The sequence below is a fragment of the Macaca thibetana genome, chromosome 1 (assembly GCF_024542745.1).
Source record: "Macaca thibetana thibetana isolate TM-01 chromosome 1, ASM2454274v1, whole genome shotgun sequence".
NCBI lineage: Eukaryota > Metazoa > Chordata > Mammalia > Primates > Cercopithecidae > Macaca > Macaca thibetana.
In genome coordinates this window covers 147054779-147072672 of record NC_065578.1, presented here as the reverse complement: position 1 = coordinate 147072672, position 17894 = coordinate 147054779, and the positions used below count along the sequence as shown (strand labels likewise).

Below are 17894 nucleotides of genomic sequence, written 5' to 3'. Positions count from 1 at the left end.
TCTTAATGATTCATGTAAACACCACACCATCAGCTATAGTAAATGATAGCAATTATAATGTTTAGCACTGGTTCAAACCCATCATATCTGCAGAAACAGATGTTTATGCAGAAACCTTGGTTTTGCAGTAGCAAGAATATTGCCTTTTCAACTAACACAGAAAATTCATCTGTCACTAGCCTCAAAGATAAAGTACTACGACTTTAAAAGTTAGATTTGAAGGGAGTGTTTCTATTCAATATGTGGTTTGTAGTTTAGATTCCTCATCTATGAACCAGTCTGTTACTGAAGTAAATCAATAATTTGGTTTCATTTTTTGGAAATGTATATAGTGTTGACGTTGAATGTGGAACTCTCCAGACCAGGTAAATGTGGGGTTCATAAATACAGTGAATAGGGTGATAACAGAAGGTTGAGACAGAAAATGTGCAAATGAGTGATTTAGAGAAAAAGCAAGAAAAAAATCAAGAGGAGGAGAAGGCACACTGAAGTCGAATTTCACATAGCCACCTCCTTTCCTATGAAGGCAAAGCTTAGTTTTCAGCTTTGAGTTTATGAGAGTTTTTATAAGGCCAATTTACATAGACAAAGTAAAATTGTTCATTCATAATGGAGATGTGTCCTTTACAGGAAGGGTACTTAGTATCAGGGTATTCTCTCCTTCTAGTACCTGAAAATACTATTTCCCAGAAGGGCAAAAAACAAAGGGTGTGTGTGTGCGTGTGTGTGTGTGCGCGCGTGTATGCGCGCTAGAGGGACTTGTCTATCAGTCTCAAGTAGTTGAATGAAAACCCTGCCTAATCTAGAGACATTTCTGAGGAGGTAACGATAATCAGCCTTGAGAATTCAATTATACCCTTCTCCGAAATTTGATGAACACTTTCTATTCCTTTTGATCTTCATCATGATTCCCTGAAGACTACAACCCATGAACAAATTATACTTATCTGGGTCCTAGCTTATTTGTAATATTTATGTAGTTATATTTTAACTTCCTGGGAGAGACTTGGAAGGCACCCTGTGATTCTTAATGAGAACTTGGGAAACAATACTAGGATTATTAGCATTTGCGTTTGAAGGATGATTTTTTTTTTCCTACCTAAGGTTAATTCCATTCATGTTCGTTTTAATTAGTTGCATTTTAGAATATGTTCTTGTGCTCTTGTTCTAAAAATATGAGAATCACTTTGTCTATAGCTCAGTTATAGCACTTACGGCATTAGGTTGGAATTACCTGTTTATACGCCTGTGACCTCTATTGTGATAAAGACCACATTTTATTCATCTATGAATATCTAGGGATTGGTTTAGTGCCTATGACATAGTATTCAGGGAATGTTCTTCACCCTATTTAGAGTATAAATCAAGCTCATAGTTTTCCATTTCTGTGTTATTTCACATTCAATTTAAAATCTTACAAAAAACGATGCATAAGTCCTAAAATAACATACCTTTGACTGAAAGTATTATAATTCATTACAGCAAAAGTTTTAATGAATTCCTTTTATATATCAAGAACTGGGTACTAACAATATAAATACAAGCCATATGGAATACACGGTTCCTTTAAAAAAAAACAGAGACCTAAAGGAAATTTTTGGCACGTTAATATAGAAAATATAGCATGAAGTAGAACATAATACTTATTCTTACTTTAAAATGATGTAAACTGGTTCTATTTTAAGTTTGGATGACAACATATAATATACCTTACTAAACTCACCAGAATCCTTCCTGAGGATGGTATAACTTTGCGGCAGCCCTCCCAGAAAGACTCCTGTGTTCTCTCCAATAACAGTACTACCATTCAGAATGGCAGAGGAACCTAGAGAATAGGAGATGAGAAACACACCTTCACCAGGATACTCTATTTTTACTAACTCATCAAATAATAAAATCCTTCGCCAGCCTTCGGGATACCACTCTCTTGGTTCTCCTCTCTCCTCATTGCCTGTTCATTACTTTTCTTCACTGGCTTTTCCTCAACATCCCAGCATCATGATGTTGGAATGATCCAGACCGCTTCCATCTCAGGCCTCTTCCTTTCTCTACCCATAGGGACCCCCTAAGTACTCTAGAGGGATGAGTAGTGGGCTGGGTTCCAGTATGAACTACCAGGGCCAAAGTCCAGGGTCACCTGGGTCTCTGACTGTGTGGCATAACAATGGAAATCCCTGTTCATATTTCTAATGCCCACCTTCTTTGAGAGGAGAGGCAAAGCTATTTGTGTTTGTTTTTCCAGAGCCCAATCCACTCCAATTAGCCCTACTTACATCTGTTCCCTTGGCTTTCAATACCATCCTTTGCTGGAAGTTCTGATTTCAGAACTCAGACTTGTTTCTTGATCAGCCTACCTGATATCTCCTCGTGGATGTCTCAGAAATCTCAGCCTTAACATGTTAACAACTGAACTTTGAACGTCTTTCTCCAAACCTGCTTCTCCCACAATCGTGCACTCCCTGGTTTGGGCAGCTGCATTCTTCCACTGAGACCCAAACCTAACAGGCTTGCTCTACATTAATGGCCAGTAAACTCTGTCAAGGACCAGATAATGTCTTTGTAGACTATTCAGACTCAAGCAGCCATAGATAATACATCAATGAATGGGTGTAGCTGTGCTCCAATAAAACATTATAAAAACAGGCGTGAGCTAGCTTTAGACCATGGTGATAGTTTACCAACCCCTATTCTGCCTCAATCTCATCATCAAATCCTGTTAATTTGACATTCACAATATAACCAGAATCTGAATACTTCTTATTATATCTTCAATTATCACCCTTGTTCAGGTCTCCATGATTTCTTGTCTGAATTAAAACAGAGTTATTGCAGAAGCCTATTAACTGATCTCCATGCTTTCATCCTCATACCCCTTATAATTTATTCTCAAAATATCAGCTAGTGTGATTCTTTTAAAGAAAGCAGTCATATCATGTCATTCTTCCCTCAAAATCCTTCAACAGTTTCCTTCTTTCACAGTAAAAGTCCACAAGGTCCCATATGATCTAATCCCTAATGGCCTCTGTGACCTTATGTCCTGTCATTAGCCCTTTCACACCCTCTTTCCCACACTGGCCTTCTTGTCGGTCCTTGACATGCCACATATAGTGTGCTCTCACCTCAGGGCCCTGATACTTGCTGGCCTCTCAACTCAAAGCATCCTCTTCCTGGATATTTACATGGTTTGCCCCTTTGTCCCTTCAGGTCTCTGCTCAAATGTCACCTCATCAGAGATACTTTTTCTTTTTTTTTTTAATTATACTTTAAGTTCTAGGGTACATGTGCACAATGTGCAGGTTTGTTACTTATGTATACATATGCCATGTTGGTGTGCTGCATCCATCAACTCGTCATTTACATTAAGTATATCTCCTAATGCTATCCCTCCCCCTCCCCCCACTCCACAACAGGCCCCCGTGTGTGATGTTCCCCTTCCTGTGTCTAAGTGTTCTCATTGTTCAGTTCCCACCTATGAGTGAGAACATGAGGTGTTTGGTTTTTTGTCCTTGAGACAGTTTGCTGAGAATGATGGTTTCCAGCTTCATCCATGTCCCTACAAAGGACATGAACTCATCCCTTTTTAAGGCTGCATAGTATTCCATGGTGTATATGTGCCACATTTTCTTAATCCAGTCTATCTTTGATGAACATTTGGGTTGGTTCCAAGTCTTTGCTATTGTGAACAGTGCCACAATAAACATACGTGTGCATGTGTCTTTATAGCAGCATGATTTATAATCCTTTGGGTATATACTCAGTAATGGGATGGCTGAGTCAAATGGTTTTTCTAGTCCTAGATCCTTGAGGAATCACCACACTGTCCTCCACAATGGTTGAACTAGTCTACAGTCCCACCAACAGTGTAAAAGTGTTCCTATTTCTCCACATCCTCTCCAGCACCTGTTGTTTCCTGACTTTTTAGTGATTGCCATTCTAACTGGTGTGAGATGGTATCTCATTGTGGTTTTGATTTGCATTTCTCTGATGGCCAGTGATGATGAGCATTTTTTCATGTGTCTTTTGGCTGCATAAATGTTTTGTTTTGAGAGTGTCTATTCATATCCTTTGTCCACTTTTTGATGGGGTTGTTTTTTTCTTGTAAATTTGTTTGAGTTCTTTGTAGATTTTGAATATTAGCCCTTTGTCAGATGAATAGTTTGCAAAAATTTTCTCCCATTCTGTAGGTTGCCTGTTGACTCTGATGGTAGTTTCTTTCACTGTGCAGAAGCTCTTTAGTTTAATTAGATCCCATTTGTCAACTTTGGCTTTTGTTGTCATTGCTTTTGATGTTTTAGTCATGAAGTCCTTGCCCATGCCTATGTCCTGAATGGTATTGCCTAGGTTTTCTTCTAGGGTTTTTATGGTTTTAGGTCTAACATTTAATTATTTAATCCATCTTGAATTAATTTTTGTATAAAGTGTAAGGAAGGGATCCTGTTTCAGCTTTCTACATGTGGCTAGCCAGTTTTCTCAGCACCATTTGTTAAATAGGGAATTCTTTCCCCATATCTTGTTGTTGTCAGGTTTGTCAAAGATCAGATGGTTGTAGATGTGTGGTATTATTTCTGAGGGTTCTGTTCTGTTCTATTGGTCTATATCAGAGAGACCTTTCTTAACACACACACCCACACACACCCGCACATACACCCACACACAACTTTCCCTCTCATCTTGCTTTTTCATTCTCAGAATTTATCACTTGATATTTGTTTAAATTTTTTTTTCTGTATTTTGCTGCCCCATTTCTCCCCAAAAATGTAAGTTTTATAGTGTTCTCTTTGCTCCTTGTATCCAGAGTGCCTAGAACAATATCTGGAACATAATAGGTACTGATTAAAATTGTGTATTTCCTCAATGATTTAATAAAAGCCTGCATTATTATACAGGTACAGTGACCATGTTATAATTACATAAATGTGGCAGATAGGGTAGGCTGGAGCAAAAACTAAACTTAAATGTGAAAAAAAACCAGGATGTGTGTCCCAAGAATGCTTCCTGTCAACTGTGTAAGTTAGGAAAAAATATTCACTTTTTTTCTCAGCCTTGGTTTCCTCATCCCCAAATGCAGACAAAAACTGCTTTCCTCTACTTTCCTTGCTTTTTGGAAGTCAAAAGTAACATGAGAGAACATAACTAAAGGTCCATGCAAATTGTAGAAAACTGTAAAAGACATAGGTAACTTAGAGGTGACTTCATTCTTTTCTTTCCTTTTTTTTTTTTTTTTTTTTTTTTTTTTAACTGAAGACCTTCATTGATGAAAAACTGGTTGCCAGACTTCATCATTTTAGGAGCATCCCAAAGGCAAATTCAACAGCAATATAGATGAAATTGAGTAGAAATGATGGTGAAATAAGGATGTAGGAATATAAACAACAGAAAAGTATGGCAACACCAACATATCAACAGGGCTATTTATACATATCAAAAATTACTTACCCGTATATATCCCATCAAGAGTGATTTGGCCAAAAGCCTGATGCCTGATAGCAATTATTTCATGCCATTTTCCATCACTATATTGTTTACCATGATCATTAGTTGTAGTTACTTCCACTGGTGACCCCTTAGGGGAATGAATGAATAAATAAATGTTTATATACACATATCTACACATAAACACACACTTACATGTTTGTTATAAACTAATTTACAAGTTTCAAAATTATGATCCTGATACAAGCATGCATACATTTCAAACAGAATTCAAAATTAAAGTTGATGTCTAGCATCATTTTGGCTTCCCTGTGATGTATTAATACTTCCCTGAGCACCACAGTGCACAGATCTGTAAAGGTCTCATCTTTGCAATAAGAATTTCTTACAAAGCCACTTGCATTTTCTGATGAATATAGCTATTCATCAGAAAGGTAACGAATTTTCTATTCTAAAATTTTAGACTTTACTTTTCATGGTGTAAATATGAAAAAGAAGAGAAGAATTTAAAACTAATAAAATACCACTAAAAATGAGTTCTGAAGATAGAGAGATGTCAGACAAGTCATTCTTATCTTCACAAAACTATCAATAACAAACGGGAATGACATTCACCTTAAAAACTAGTCAGTTATGATACATTAAACATAAGGGTGGAGTTAAACATAATACACAATGCTTTGAAGTCAAAATCCAATATTTATAGTTCTGGCTAAGGTAATCACATAATAGTTAAAAATGTGTTCCTAAGTGATAAGACATAGGAAATGGCAGATATTAAGAACAGAGTTTAGCAAATAGGAGGTAATAATAATAATAATAATAAACTGAGAAAGAGAAATAGAACAGATGCCTGCCATGTCACTACTTTCAAGAAAAGTAAACACTTTTCCAGTATGTTATAGTAGCCTTGGTTACCTATAGTAACATTTTCAGTGTTAAGAGAATAAGACTAAGTGACAGATATCCCAACTTTATCACCAACGGCTACTAGTACTACTATTAAAGAAAACTAAAACAGAAATTACTCTAAAACTTCTAAATGGGAATGAATTTTCTTCTTAATAAAGTTGATTTACTTAGCAAGAATAAAGCTCATTCTATTAAAATCTTTAAAAATTAAAAAATAAGATTGGGTAAAATATTACTAAAACATTTAATTAGCAGAAAATTTCACCAAACTCTAATAATTTTGCTATACAGTTTTTTTCAAAAAGAGAAAATAGATAATTGATGTAATGAAGTTGAAGATGTATACTGAAAAACATACAATGCTAATCGTATCATGTTTAGTATGATTTCTGTTTATCTTTCTCTGAAATGGCTTCTGTGATATAACATGTCCACGCTACACATTTAATTGGCTCCTGTCCGGCCTCATAAAGCGCTTGACAACATGTATGATATACAGAATTTCATGTTATCAAAGTAAAAAAAAAAAAAGCTTTTAATTTCCCATGAGTATGAGTGGGTTGCCTCTCACATGGACAATATCCCAACTTTTACAGACAACTCCATCAGCTAGAAACATGACCATCTGGCAAGTTCTAGTCTTTGTATTTTTGTAGGCTGACTTTCCTTGTATCTGTTTTGTCTACATACTCTTTTATTTTCTTCAACCCTATTTCAACATTTTAATATTTTACAAACACACATTTCATTATCATAGTTTAATAATTAAAACCAGAACTGGTGTCGTGCCCAATTAATGTGCCCTGGTAGCATGCCCATTAGTTTTTCCATTAGCGAATTCAACAATACTAATGGGATTACTAGCATGGGATGCTAATTGGGCGTGACATAAGAAACTGGCTTACTTCTTAGCATACCCTTGCTAATGATGAAATTAATGAGCATTTTATTAAATGCTGTCTCATCAAAGTGTACTTAGTTAGCGTTAAAATTGTTACAAATGATGCTGCATTCTAAAGATCAGGTGTCTGAGTAAGTGGTTCTTCATATTTTGTTTGGCAACAATCTGAAGCATTAATAGTTCTCTACATCAGAAATCACATTTATTGGAGACAAATTCAAGTTCATTACCTACAGCCTCAGCATGCCAAACTCACTTTATACTTACGGCAATTTAGAATATCATTTTTTGAAGATTATTTTAAGATTACTTCCCCCCACCAATGAAAAGGAAAGAAAAATTCTGTGATGACTTCTGGTGTCATATTATTCATGTTGTTCTTTCTATTTGGAACATATCAGGCACATTCAACAGATGCTATTCGGAATTGTTTTAAAGCTTTCATTCTCATAGCTTCCTTCCAAGTAAAGCCAGAATATGATGTGAATTTCCTGTTAATGTCACTGAACATAGAATATTTAACGGTTTAACATGGATCATTACTGGTCACTAAAGTATGATCTGGTCAAGTATATTCAAAATTGAATTTAATTAAATGAAGAATGGGAAAATTATAGCTAATTGTTGGAGATTACAAAAAATACAGTAATTAAAAGTTATAGTTAACTTTTTTATTGTACCTTTTAACAATGGCAAGTGTCCAGTTTGTAATGTACAAACACATTTCTAATTTTATGTACTATGAAGAATCTCCCTTTCCCTAAACATTTATTCAATAGAATGCTTTGGATAGTTGGATGACAAACCAAATACATTTTTATATCTATGGCCTCTATATTGTATTAAATTGTTATATAAGGAATTTATTACTGATTTTATTAAGACATTTTAAAAAGAGCAAAATACATGATGATTTCATGTTATTTTATAAATATGTGCTAGATAATTACTTTAAAATTCCTTGAAATTCTCTTCACAATTCAAAATTTGGCTATTTTGAATGAATTCAGTAAAAACAATTTAAAAATAACCATCTTATTGTTTCCTGATAAAAGTCAAATTATCTGAAAACAGACAAGTTTAAACAAGACTGGGCATGGTGGCTCATGTCTATAATCCTAGCACTTTGAGAGGCCAAGGTGGGAGGATTGCTTGAGGCCAGGAGTTCGAGACCAACCCGAGCAAAACAGCAAGACTTTCTCTAATTTTTTCAAAATAAAAAAAATAAACAACAATTAAAGCTTTATGTAATCATCACAAGCTAGATGTTTTAACTGAGAAAAATGGATAATTTTCTTCAGTTATGAGTAGTAGTAGTATCTTACCAACAGTTATTGAGTCAGTCAACCAGGTAATATGTCAATGGTCATTTATTTACTGAGCATCTACTATGTTCCAAAGACTGTTCTAAGTCCTGAAGAAGTATCTGTGGACAAAACATTCATAGACTTTGCCCTCACTGGATCATGCAGTCTGATAAGAAAGACACACTAAGTACATAATTACTTGTGTCATGAGTATAGTAAAGTATTCACTAGATAATCTCGTCCTCATTTAAAGATTAGAGGAGAAAAACTGGCTTAAAGTGGTACCCAAAGTATTTAAAATATAAATAAATGTAATGCCAATAGAAGGCATATGAAATAAACTTCTATACTGTTTTAAATCCAGGGTAGCTCTAACTTCATACAAGAAGCTGCATTGATATTACTTTGGAAAAGGAGAGCAAATAAGAGGAGAGTATTCAAAATTTTCGCCATCCCTCAGTTTTAACACTTCTTTGTCTAAAAATGAGTGGGGGCTTGCATTATAAATTTAGAAAATATGTTTAGTACCTGCTTTAGTGTATAAATTCCTTGGAGGTAAGGAAGGACACAGTCCTTGCTAGCATGAGCTCATTGTTTCATATATAGTTAGTATCATGACCCATGAGCACTTAGTGTAATGCATCTGATTACATTTTCTCAGCTAGATCCCAAGGCCATCCTGCTCAACCCATACCTTGTATTTTAAACAATAAATAAATTGTCACTTTCCTGAAAACTCAAGCAGCTTTTACTTTATGGAGAGATATTATTTCAGATAAAAATTTACTTACTAGACATCACTAAACCCTCCCCACTCCCTTTAGCCCCCAACTTGGTTTTAGCAATTTTTTTTTTTGAGACAGGGTCTTGCTCTGTTGCTCACTGCAACCTCCACCTCCCAGGTTCAAGCAATTTTCTGCCTCAGTCTCCCGAGTAGCTGGGATTACAGGCACCTGCCACCACATCCAGCTAAGTTTTGTATTTTTAGTAGAGATAGGGTTTCACCATCTTAACCAGGCTGGTCTTGAATTCCTGACCTCGTGATCCACCTGCCTCAGCCTCCCAAAGTGCTAGGATTACAGGCATGAGCCACCGCATCCAGCGGCTTTAAGAATTTTATTAACACTTGGTGGGCACCTACAGACCATGTCTACAGTTTAGCGTTTGGCTACACAGGGTAGAGACAGAGCAACTGGGAAAGGTAATAGCAGTGATGAGTACTCTAAGTAATTGTGTGAATGAGAAGGGTAAGGGGACAGAAATGAAGGGCAATGCCCCATGAATGTTTCCCTGAACTCTGTTACCACGCTTTGCACCAGCCTGTCCAGGTGATCACCGTAAAGGAGATAAAAAAGATGAGACCTGCCAGATGAGTTTCCTGGCAGCCATTGTCAGTTAAGCAGTTTGACCTCTTTACCCTCCTAACCTACAGAGTTTTAAGGTATTGCATCCTTTAGAAAAAGCAACACCACATGTCAAAAGAGATGGCAGTCATGCTTCAGATTTGGGGAAATCATTTTTGGATTAATTCTCCGATGACTGTTCCATGTTTGGTAGGGGGTGACTATTAATACTCAAAATCTGTGATGAAAAACCAATGGCCAGAATTCCAATGAGTGTCATTCTGTTCATTTCTGTGTTCCCAGTGCATAACTGTGAAGTCCAATAAATTCTTAGCAAAATTTCACTGAATGAAATAATTCAGTGCTATTCAAATAATTGAATTCAGTGCTAGTTCTATCCCTAAACCACTCTATCACCCTAGTTAAGCCACTTCATCTAAAGCACGGATGAAAACAATGTCAACCTCAAGGGCTACTTCAAGAATGAAATGAGATCATTCATGGGAACCCACTTTGTATACTTTAAAGCTCTATAAATAAGTGGTCCCGTGATTAGTTTTTCTCCATCTGGCTTCTTCTTAAATATCTCCAGATACTAACTGGTTGAAGGGGAAAAGCCAGATTTTTCTTTCTCATTGACAGTGTTCTATTTTACTGTACTCTCCCCTTTCTTTTTCTGATTTTTGTTGATTTTTTTAACTTAGCATTTGCTCTCCTTTCTAACCTTGTTAATTTGGATGTCCTGCAGAATACTTTTTTATTAGTAGTAACTAATTTATTTTTCTACAACATTTAAAATCATACATTCGCCCTATTTATTTTAATAAAACAAAACATCAGTATAACCTATTCCCTTATTCCACCCATACCCCGCCACTCAGCTGATACCTTCAGAACTTTTAATTCACTCATTTTTCCTCTCCTTCAATTCTTACTAATTTTAGCAACAAATGATTATTCACGGTATTTTTTTTCTTGCCCTTGCTATACTTCTCTTCTATTTCAAAGATTCTTATTTGTCACTGTAAAACAGAGTTCTAGTCACTCTATCATTAAATATTTAGGCATAGCTTAATATTGCTAGATTTATTATTCACTGATGCTTCTTCTTTTTATATTTCTGACTCTGTTATTTTTTCTTTTGGCTAGATTACATACTGAAATATTTCTTTCAGTGAACAGTGCACAGATGGATTTTTTCTGAATTTATGGATATCAACAACCATCTTTCTTTCATGTTGAAAAGTAGTATAGCATTGTAGCTAAAATCATGGTCTTTGGAGCTCAGTTGCTTGTGTTTATAACCTGGCTTGGTCACTTATTAGGGTTGTGACTTGGGGAAAATTAACTTACCTGTGACCCAGATTCCTCACCTGTAAAATGGGAATATTAAGAGTATCTACCTCACAGAGTTGTTGAAAAGTTCAAATGGGTTTATATGCGTGTATAGGCATATGTGTGTATGAAAATGTATAAATTTACGTATAGAGAGAACACTTACAATAATGCCTGGCACAAAGAGGTCTCACAGAAGTATTAGCTTTGCTTAATCTTGACAGGAAATTGATGAGTCTTTTCAATGGATATATACTAAATTCCCTCTTAAATCAGATATTCTCTCCTATTTTTTGTTTCATCATTTTATGTTATCCCTGTTTTTCTCGAGCATGTGCTTTTTGTTCTCCTTCTGAATCGCTTCTTAGTGACAGTAGTAGTATCTTTCTTGTCTGCGTCACATTTTTATTATGTATTTTGAGAGATTTCTTCAACTTAATCTTCTGACCTACTAATCTGAGGCTCAAAGTGTCTCTCCTCTAATTAATCTACTTAAAGTTTTCAAATAAAAAATAATATTTTCCTTTATGTAATTGAATCAACTTCAGCTGATTTTTTTAAATTTTTTTCAGTTGCCATCTGTCTTGCCTTCTGCGATAGCTGCTGCTTCTTCCTTTCCCTCTGGCTGCGGGATCTGCTTAGGTGTGATGCTATTTCCTTTTGCTTACTCACTGCCCACCTGCTGGCATCCTTTAAGAAGCTGCATTACAAGGGGACACTCAGAAATCTTTGTGTCTGAGGACCCACAATGCACCAGCCAGGGAGTTAACGGGCCCCTGTCAAGTCATGAGGAAGGAGCCTTTCTGCCCCTGGTCCTTCGAGTGGCCACTGTGTGACTCTCTCAGCTTCATAAAGCAGGGAGACCTTGGCCTGCTTTTTGAGGCTGGTAGGGTCCTCAGATACACTTGGTACAATAGGCCCTGCCTTTCCTCTCTAAGGTCGTTGGATCTCCGGGGCACATGAGGCTGAGATCCTCAGTCAGATTACTTAGTCCATGATCCTAGATGCAACTTGGATCCAAGGGTGAACGTTGTGCCTGCTTTACCAATAAAATGTAAAACGTTTATTTGGTAAGCACATCAGTTTTAAGTTGAAGAACTAAGAAAATGGAAAGCTAATATATTTTACTTAGTCTTACTCATTTCTCAACTACTCACATGCCTAATACAATACCTAATATCAAATGCTCATTGATATTTGTTTAACTCAAGTGAAGACAACTGTTCAGTGCTTTCCCAACACCCTTAGGAAAAATTCAAATCCTCACATTCGCTTACAGGGCCTTAAATGACTTAGTTTCTACACAGCTTTTCAATCTTCAACCTTTCCCTTTGTCTCTGTTCCCAGCTATATCAGATTCATCTCAGTGTACGAAAAGCGCCATGCTCTCATCCACCTCAGGCACTTAATATTTGCTATTTCCTTAACGTTTGTTGCTCACTTTGCCTGGAAACTTTATGTTCAGTACCTTCCCAGGTGGAGATCAGTATCTCCCCTGTACTGCCCCACCTGAAATATGCACCCTCAAATACAGACATATGCTCTTGTTCTGACCAATTTTTCTTCATTGATTTGTATCTCAGTTAAATATCACATTTACAGAGAAAACTGACAACTCAGAAAACAATGTATTTATTTATTTTTGTTCCTATAATACATAGAATCCTAAATCTTTATTTTGATATAATTTATAAACATTTAAAATTGATTATTTTACTGTATCCGTTGCAGATTTTATCACAGGGGCATGGTCATATTTAACTTTAAAACTATGGTAGTCTGCAACGCCCAGCACAATAGTACCCAATAGCCACTTAAATATTTGCTGGTGAAACAATAAAAAAAGAAAGACACGGAAGGATGAAAAGGGGACATAATCTTTTGCTATTAAGAAAAATAAAAATAGAGCTCTTTAAATTTATTTAAAAGTTTTAATCTTCATTATAAGGTGGCATTTTGGTTGTTAAGCACATAGATTCTCAGTCGGACCATGATGGTTTAAAAGTTAGCTCCGCTATTTTAGCTGAGGGCAAGTCACATTACTTTTGTAAGTTTCATTTTCTTGATTGGCAAAATGGGGATAATAATAGTACCTACCTTACAAGGTTTGAATGAAGTTTCAGTGTGAAAACAGAAGCATTTACCTCAGTACCAGGCACATACTAAATTCTCAAAATTATTAACTTTTATGAGTACTCATTTACCTGAGGATCAAAAAGAAAATAAAGACGTCCCTTCTTCAACTGGAGTGCAAAATACTCTTCCTGATTGCCAGGTGATGCTGCAAAGACAATCAAACCTTCAGGCACTTTTGTTCGAAAGCTGGCCTTAATGCCTGGTAAGACAAGTGTGATCAGCAAATCAGTGCTGGGGTTTTGTTGATTCTTTCTGATAAATGTACATTTACTTTCATTATTATTTATGATGTAGTGAGTACAGTCAGGAAGTTATACCCAGCAATGTACTGGCATGGTCTAGGCCATTGGTTTTAAATATATCCCATTTTAAATGCTAATCAGTACTTGAAAACTTACGCCTGTGTTCCTGCTAATCAATATATAATGAAGTTTAAATTTATGCAAAACTCATCAACCTAAAAAGACATATTGTCAACCCAAAATTGGATACTCAGAGTATCAACGTGAAAACATGATCAGAGAGTCATAAAAATAAATGGATTTTTGACACGAGTGAAAGAAACACAGAGGATCTTGCTTAAAATATTTATGAAGTTCAAATAATCAGTTCAGTAATAGAAGTTAATATTGGAAAGACCTGCCATGAAGTGGCCTATAGAGGTAATTTCCTGAAACACCATCCTATAACCAAATGGTTTGCAGCCTTCAGAATTCTGGGATCTTTACTGACCCTTCAGAGCGCATACCAGCCCTGCATAGGATATACAATGCTCTTTTCTCATAGAAATTTCCACAGCTTAGGAAGCAGGGGCAACATGCAACAGCCCTATGAATGATGCCTTCCCCCTACCATTCCATGGCCCCATCTCCACTCTACTCAGTATCTCACATACTCAACACATACTATGGAGCTCTTGCCTTGTGTAAGGCTTTTTGCTTAATGTATTAAAACTGGTAAGAGACACAATCTCTGTTTTCAAAGAATTTCCAGTTTAGTTGAAAATATTAAATGCATATGCCTTAACAAATTATCCTGTGAGAATCAAATAAGACTCAAGACCATATATGAAAATCAAATAACATCTCAAGAACACAATAGTGCATAATGAATGAATACTGATTTGAGTAAAAATACAGTCAGCCAGGATAATAAAAATTTAAAGGAAGGAGATCTTCCTTCAGGCTAAGCTGGTAACCAAAAGTCCTGCATATGTGGGTGGTGGTGGACTCAGGTTCAATAGACATCAACTACCCCAGAAACCATGTCTTAAGAGAAAAACTTTAGCTAGGATTTGAAGGCAGGAAAGCAGATATCATTTGGTGAACATTGGACTGTCGTTTTTTCAACATACATCTATGGAACACTAACATTTGTTGAACTCTGCTACACGGTAAAGAAGAAAAACTAATAAGCCCATAACTGACATTGAGTTCTAGTTGAGAAAAAAGACAATTAAAAAAACAAGCAAACAAAAAAAAACCTGTAATGCGATGTGATAAATGGTATAGGGATATATACAAAATACCTGATTAAAAGAAATTGAGGACAGTTTTAGAGAATATAATCCTTCAGCTTGTTTTCAGAGACTATGAAGGATTTGGTGGGAATTGTACAACGGCCTAGAGGTATGGAAAGTTTGAGGAAGGCTGGTTGTGAAGGAGGGAGTTAGATAAATCTGGAGAGATAGGTGAGACCCCACATCTGTACAATATGGCTTGAGAAGTTTGTATAGAAGACAAAGATGAAAAAGAATACTGTGTTCTAAGTTATTTTGAGAGTACCATTCCTTTAGTCACAACAAAGGTTAAGTTTAGGATACAGGCTTTAGACTTTCCAAGAAGGCAAATCAAATTTATCCTGGCCTTCTTGACTTCTTCGTCTCCATCTTCTACGTTTTATGCTTTTGGTCATTTTCAACAAACTTGACCTAGTGATTTTTATATCTCATTGTTACAGACTCTTCTATTCTCTTACTCCGGCCTGCTTGAACATTGTGTTCTTGCTGTCAGATTCAGGACGCGGTCCTTCCTGGCAACTCTTCCACTTCACAGAATAGAATTGTTTGCCCCAACAAATTGCTTTTCAGTAGTCAAACTCACTTGGACTCCTACTACTAGATGTATTGTTCTCTCTCATCTCCCCTAATAAGCGCGCTGAAATGATTGAGCCACCCATTTGAAACTTATCCCATAAATTAATGGAAGAAATTAAAATTTGAGTGGAGAGCAGGAACAGGATTTTCAAAATTGAGACTAAGGCAACAAAATTGATGATGAAATGTAGAGAGGAGACATAACTTAGTTACACAGAAGAGAGATGAGTGCTGTGCTTTGGGAGAATAAGACACGGACAGACAAGTAACTGAATTAATACTTGAAAGGATAAACTCTATACATTTCAGGAAAGGCACATTAAGTCATATTGATATGAGGTGATGGTGTGGGGCGAAATGGTCGATTCTTTTCACCAATTATTGAGGAAAATGGAGTATTAATAACAGAAATAGAAACGTCAGGTAAGGAAGGAAATCTGGGGTTAGGAATTCTTTTTAGTTTTAGGCATACTGAACTTATGATGCAGAAAACTCTATCTGCCATTTGGAAATGAGAATCTAAATCTCAGAAGAGAAGATGGTGCCAGGAAAATAAATTGGCAATCACCTATCAAAAGCCATGTCTAAGAGACAGATTGTAGAGAAACAACAAGAGCCTTTAATGGAAATGTCTACATTTAAGAAAAGAAAAAAATAAGGGCAAGAATAAAGTTAGATCAAGATAATATTGTAAAATGGAAGCCTAGATAGGAGGGAACTTTGAGGAGGCAAGGTTAGTTAACTGTGTTAACACTTCCAACAGGTCCAGAGTAATTAGAACTGAAGAAAAGCTTATGGAGTCAGTAATGACATAATCTTTTTCAGTTGAGTAGAATGGACAGACTCTTGACTGCTGGGTGATGAGAACTGAGGAAATGAATGAGTAGAAGGTGGTGACAGAACACGAATTAGAAAAATCTGATAGAGAAAGAAATGGGAGACATAGAAATTAATTATTAGGGTAGACCAGGGAGATAAAAGAAGGAAGCATCTGCCAGCAGAAACATAGACATAAAGTCTGGTCTACAACCTGAGCAAAGAACAATTATATTTCTACCAACTCTTTTCTTCTCTTAAGCTTTTCTCCCTATGGTTCAGAGTAACACTACTCGGGAAATCTTATCTTTCTGTCACCATTTTTCTGTGATATTTGGTATCATACATTATAATAAAACCTATTCCTATAAATTACACAGCTTGAGGTTATTTCACAAAAATAGCTATAATTTGAAACATGAAGATAGCAAAACTCTCTACTAGTGTGTTGGAGTCATCTATGTGGCAGTAGAGAGGAGAATAAAAGCATGGAATTGGGTATTGGGAAGATACCAGTAATTGCTCAATCTGGGAAGACAACTACTTCTCTTTAATTCAAGAGAAATCTGACGAATGAAAATAAATCAGTAAGAATTACAGGAATATTTAGACAAGATATACTTGGGAATCTCATAAAAATTATGCACTATTTAAGAAATATGCAAGTGCATGTGTTTTTCTAAAATATATTATTTAATTTTCAAGTTTTATGCTTATATGAGAAAACGCACTGCTAGTACAACTAAAATATAATACTTTACACAGATCGAGGAAAATTTCTTGTAAGAAGGGAAGCTATAGTATAAAAAAAGGCAATTGGATTTGATGGTGTATGTGAGACTTTCCCACAGCTTTTTAAAATAATTTAATCTTCTCTTTTTTTCTCTTTACATTGCCGAAATAAATAATGAATGATTGTCTTTTGCAAAAACTCTATGATGAAATTAAAAATGCACACGTTCACTGAAACATCATATTCTTGACAATTAATTATTGCCATAGATATAGATACATTCTATCTTTTGAGCCAAATGCTGAAATCATGTAATCAATTCTTTAAATGAACTTAATAAAAAAAGAATATATTTAAATATAAACATAATCTTTTAATTAACATATAAAACTTTTTTTTTTTTTTTTTTTTTTTTTTTGAGACAGAGTCTCGCTCTGTCGCCCAGGGAGTGCAGTGGCCGGATCTCAGCTCACTGCAAGCTCCGCCTCCCGGGTTTACGCCATTCTCCTGCCTCAGCCTCCCAAGTAGCTGGGACTACAGGCGCCCGCCACCTCGCCCGGCTAGTTTTTTGTATTTTTTTTTTTAGTAGAGACGGGGTTTCACCATATTAGCCAGGATGGTCTCGATCTCCTGACTTCGTGATCTGCCCATCTAGGCCTCCCAAAGGGCTGGGATTACAGGCTTGAGCCACTGCGCCCAGCCTATATAAAACATTTTAAAGAAAATATTATTGACTCTACCATGAGACAGAGTGGTAACATGCATAACTACTCCAAATTATTAACACTCTCTTTTCCTATGAGAAGATTATGTATTTACAGATTCCAAACTCTTGACTTAGGCTTAGTGATGTGACTTGTGTTGGCCAAAGAAATGAAAGCGG

The 17894-nt window shown here is 36.0% G+C and overlaps 1 protein-coding gene across 1 annotated transcript in view; it reads right to left on the bottom strand.

The window, feature by feature from the left end:
• Positions 1-17894, bottom strand: part of USH2A (usherin) — an 801896-nt gene that overhangs the window by 454744 nt on the left and 329258 nt on the right. The window contains exons 21-23 of the mRNA XM_050780502.1: positions 13436-13566; positions 5437-5563; positions 1724-1825 (exon numbers count right to left, since the gene is read on the bottom strand). Of these exons, the coding sequence (XP_050636459.1) occupies positions 1724-1825; positions 5437-5563; positions 13436-13566 (360 nt within the window). The remainder of the gene's footprint in view (positions 1-1723; positions 1826-5436; positions 5564-13435; positions 13567-17894) is intronic.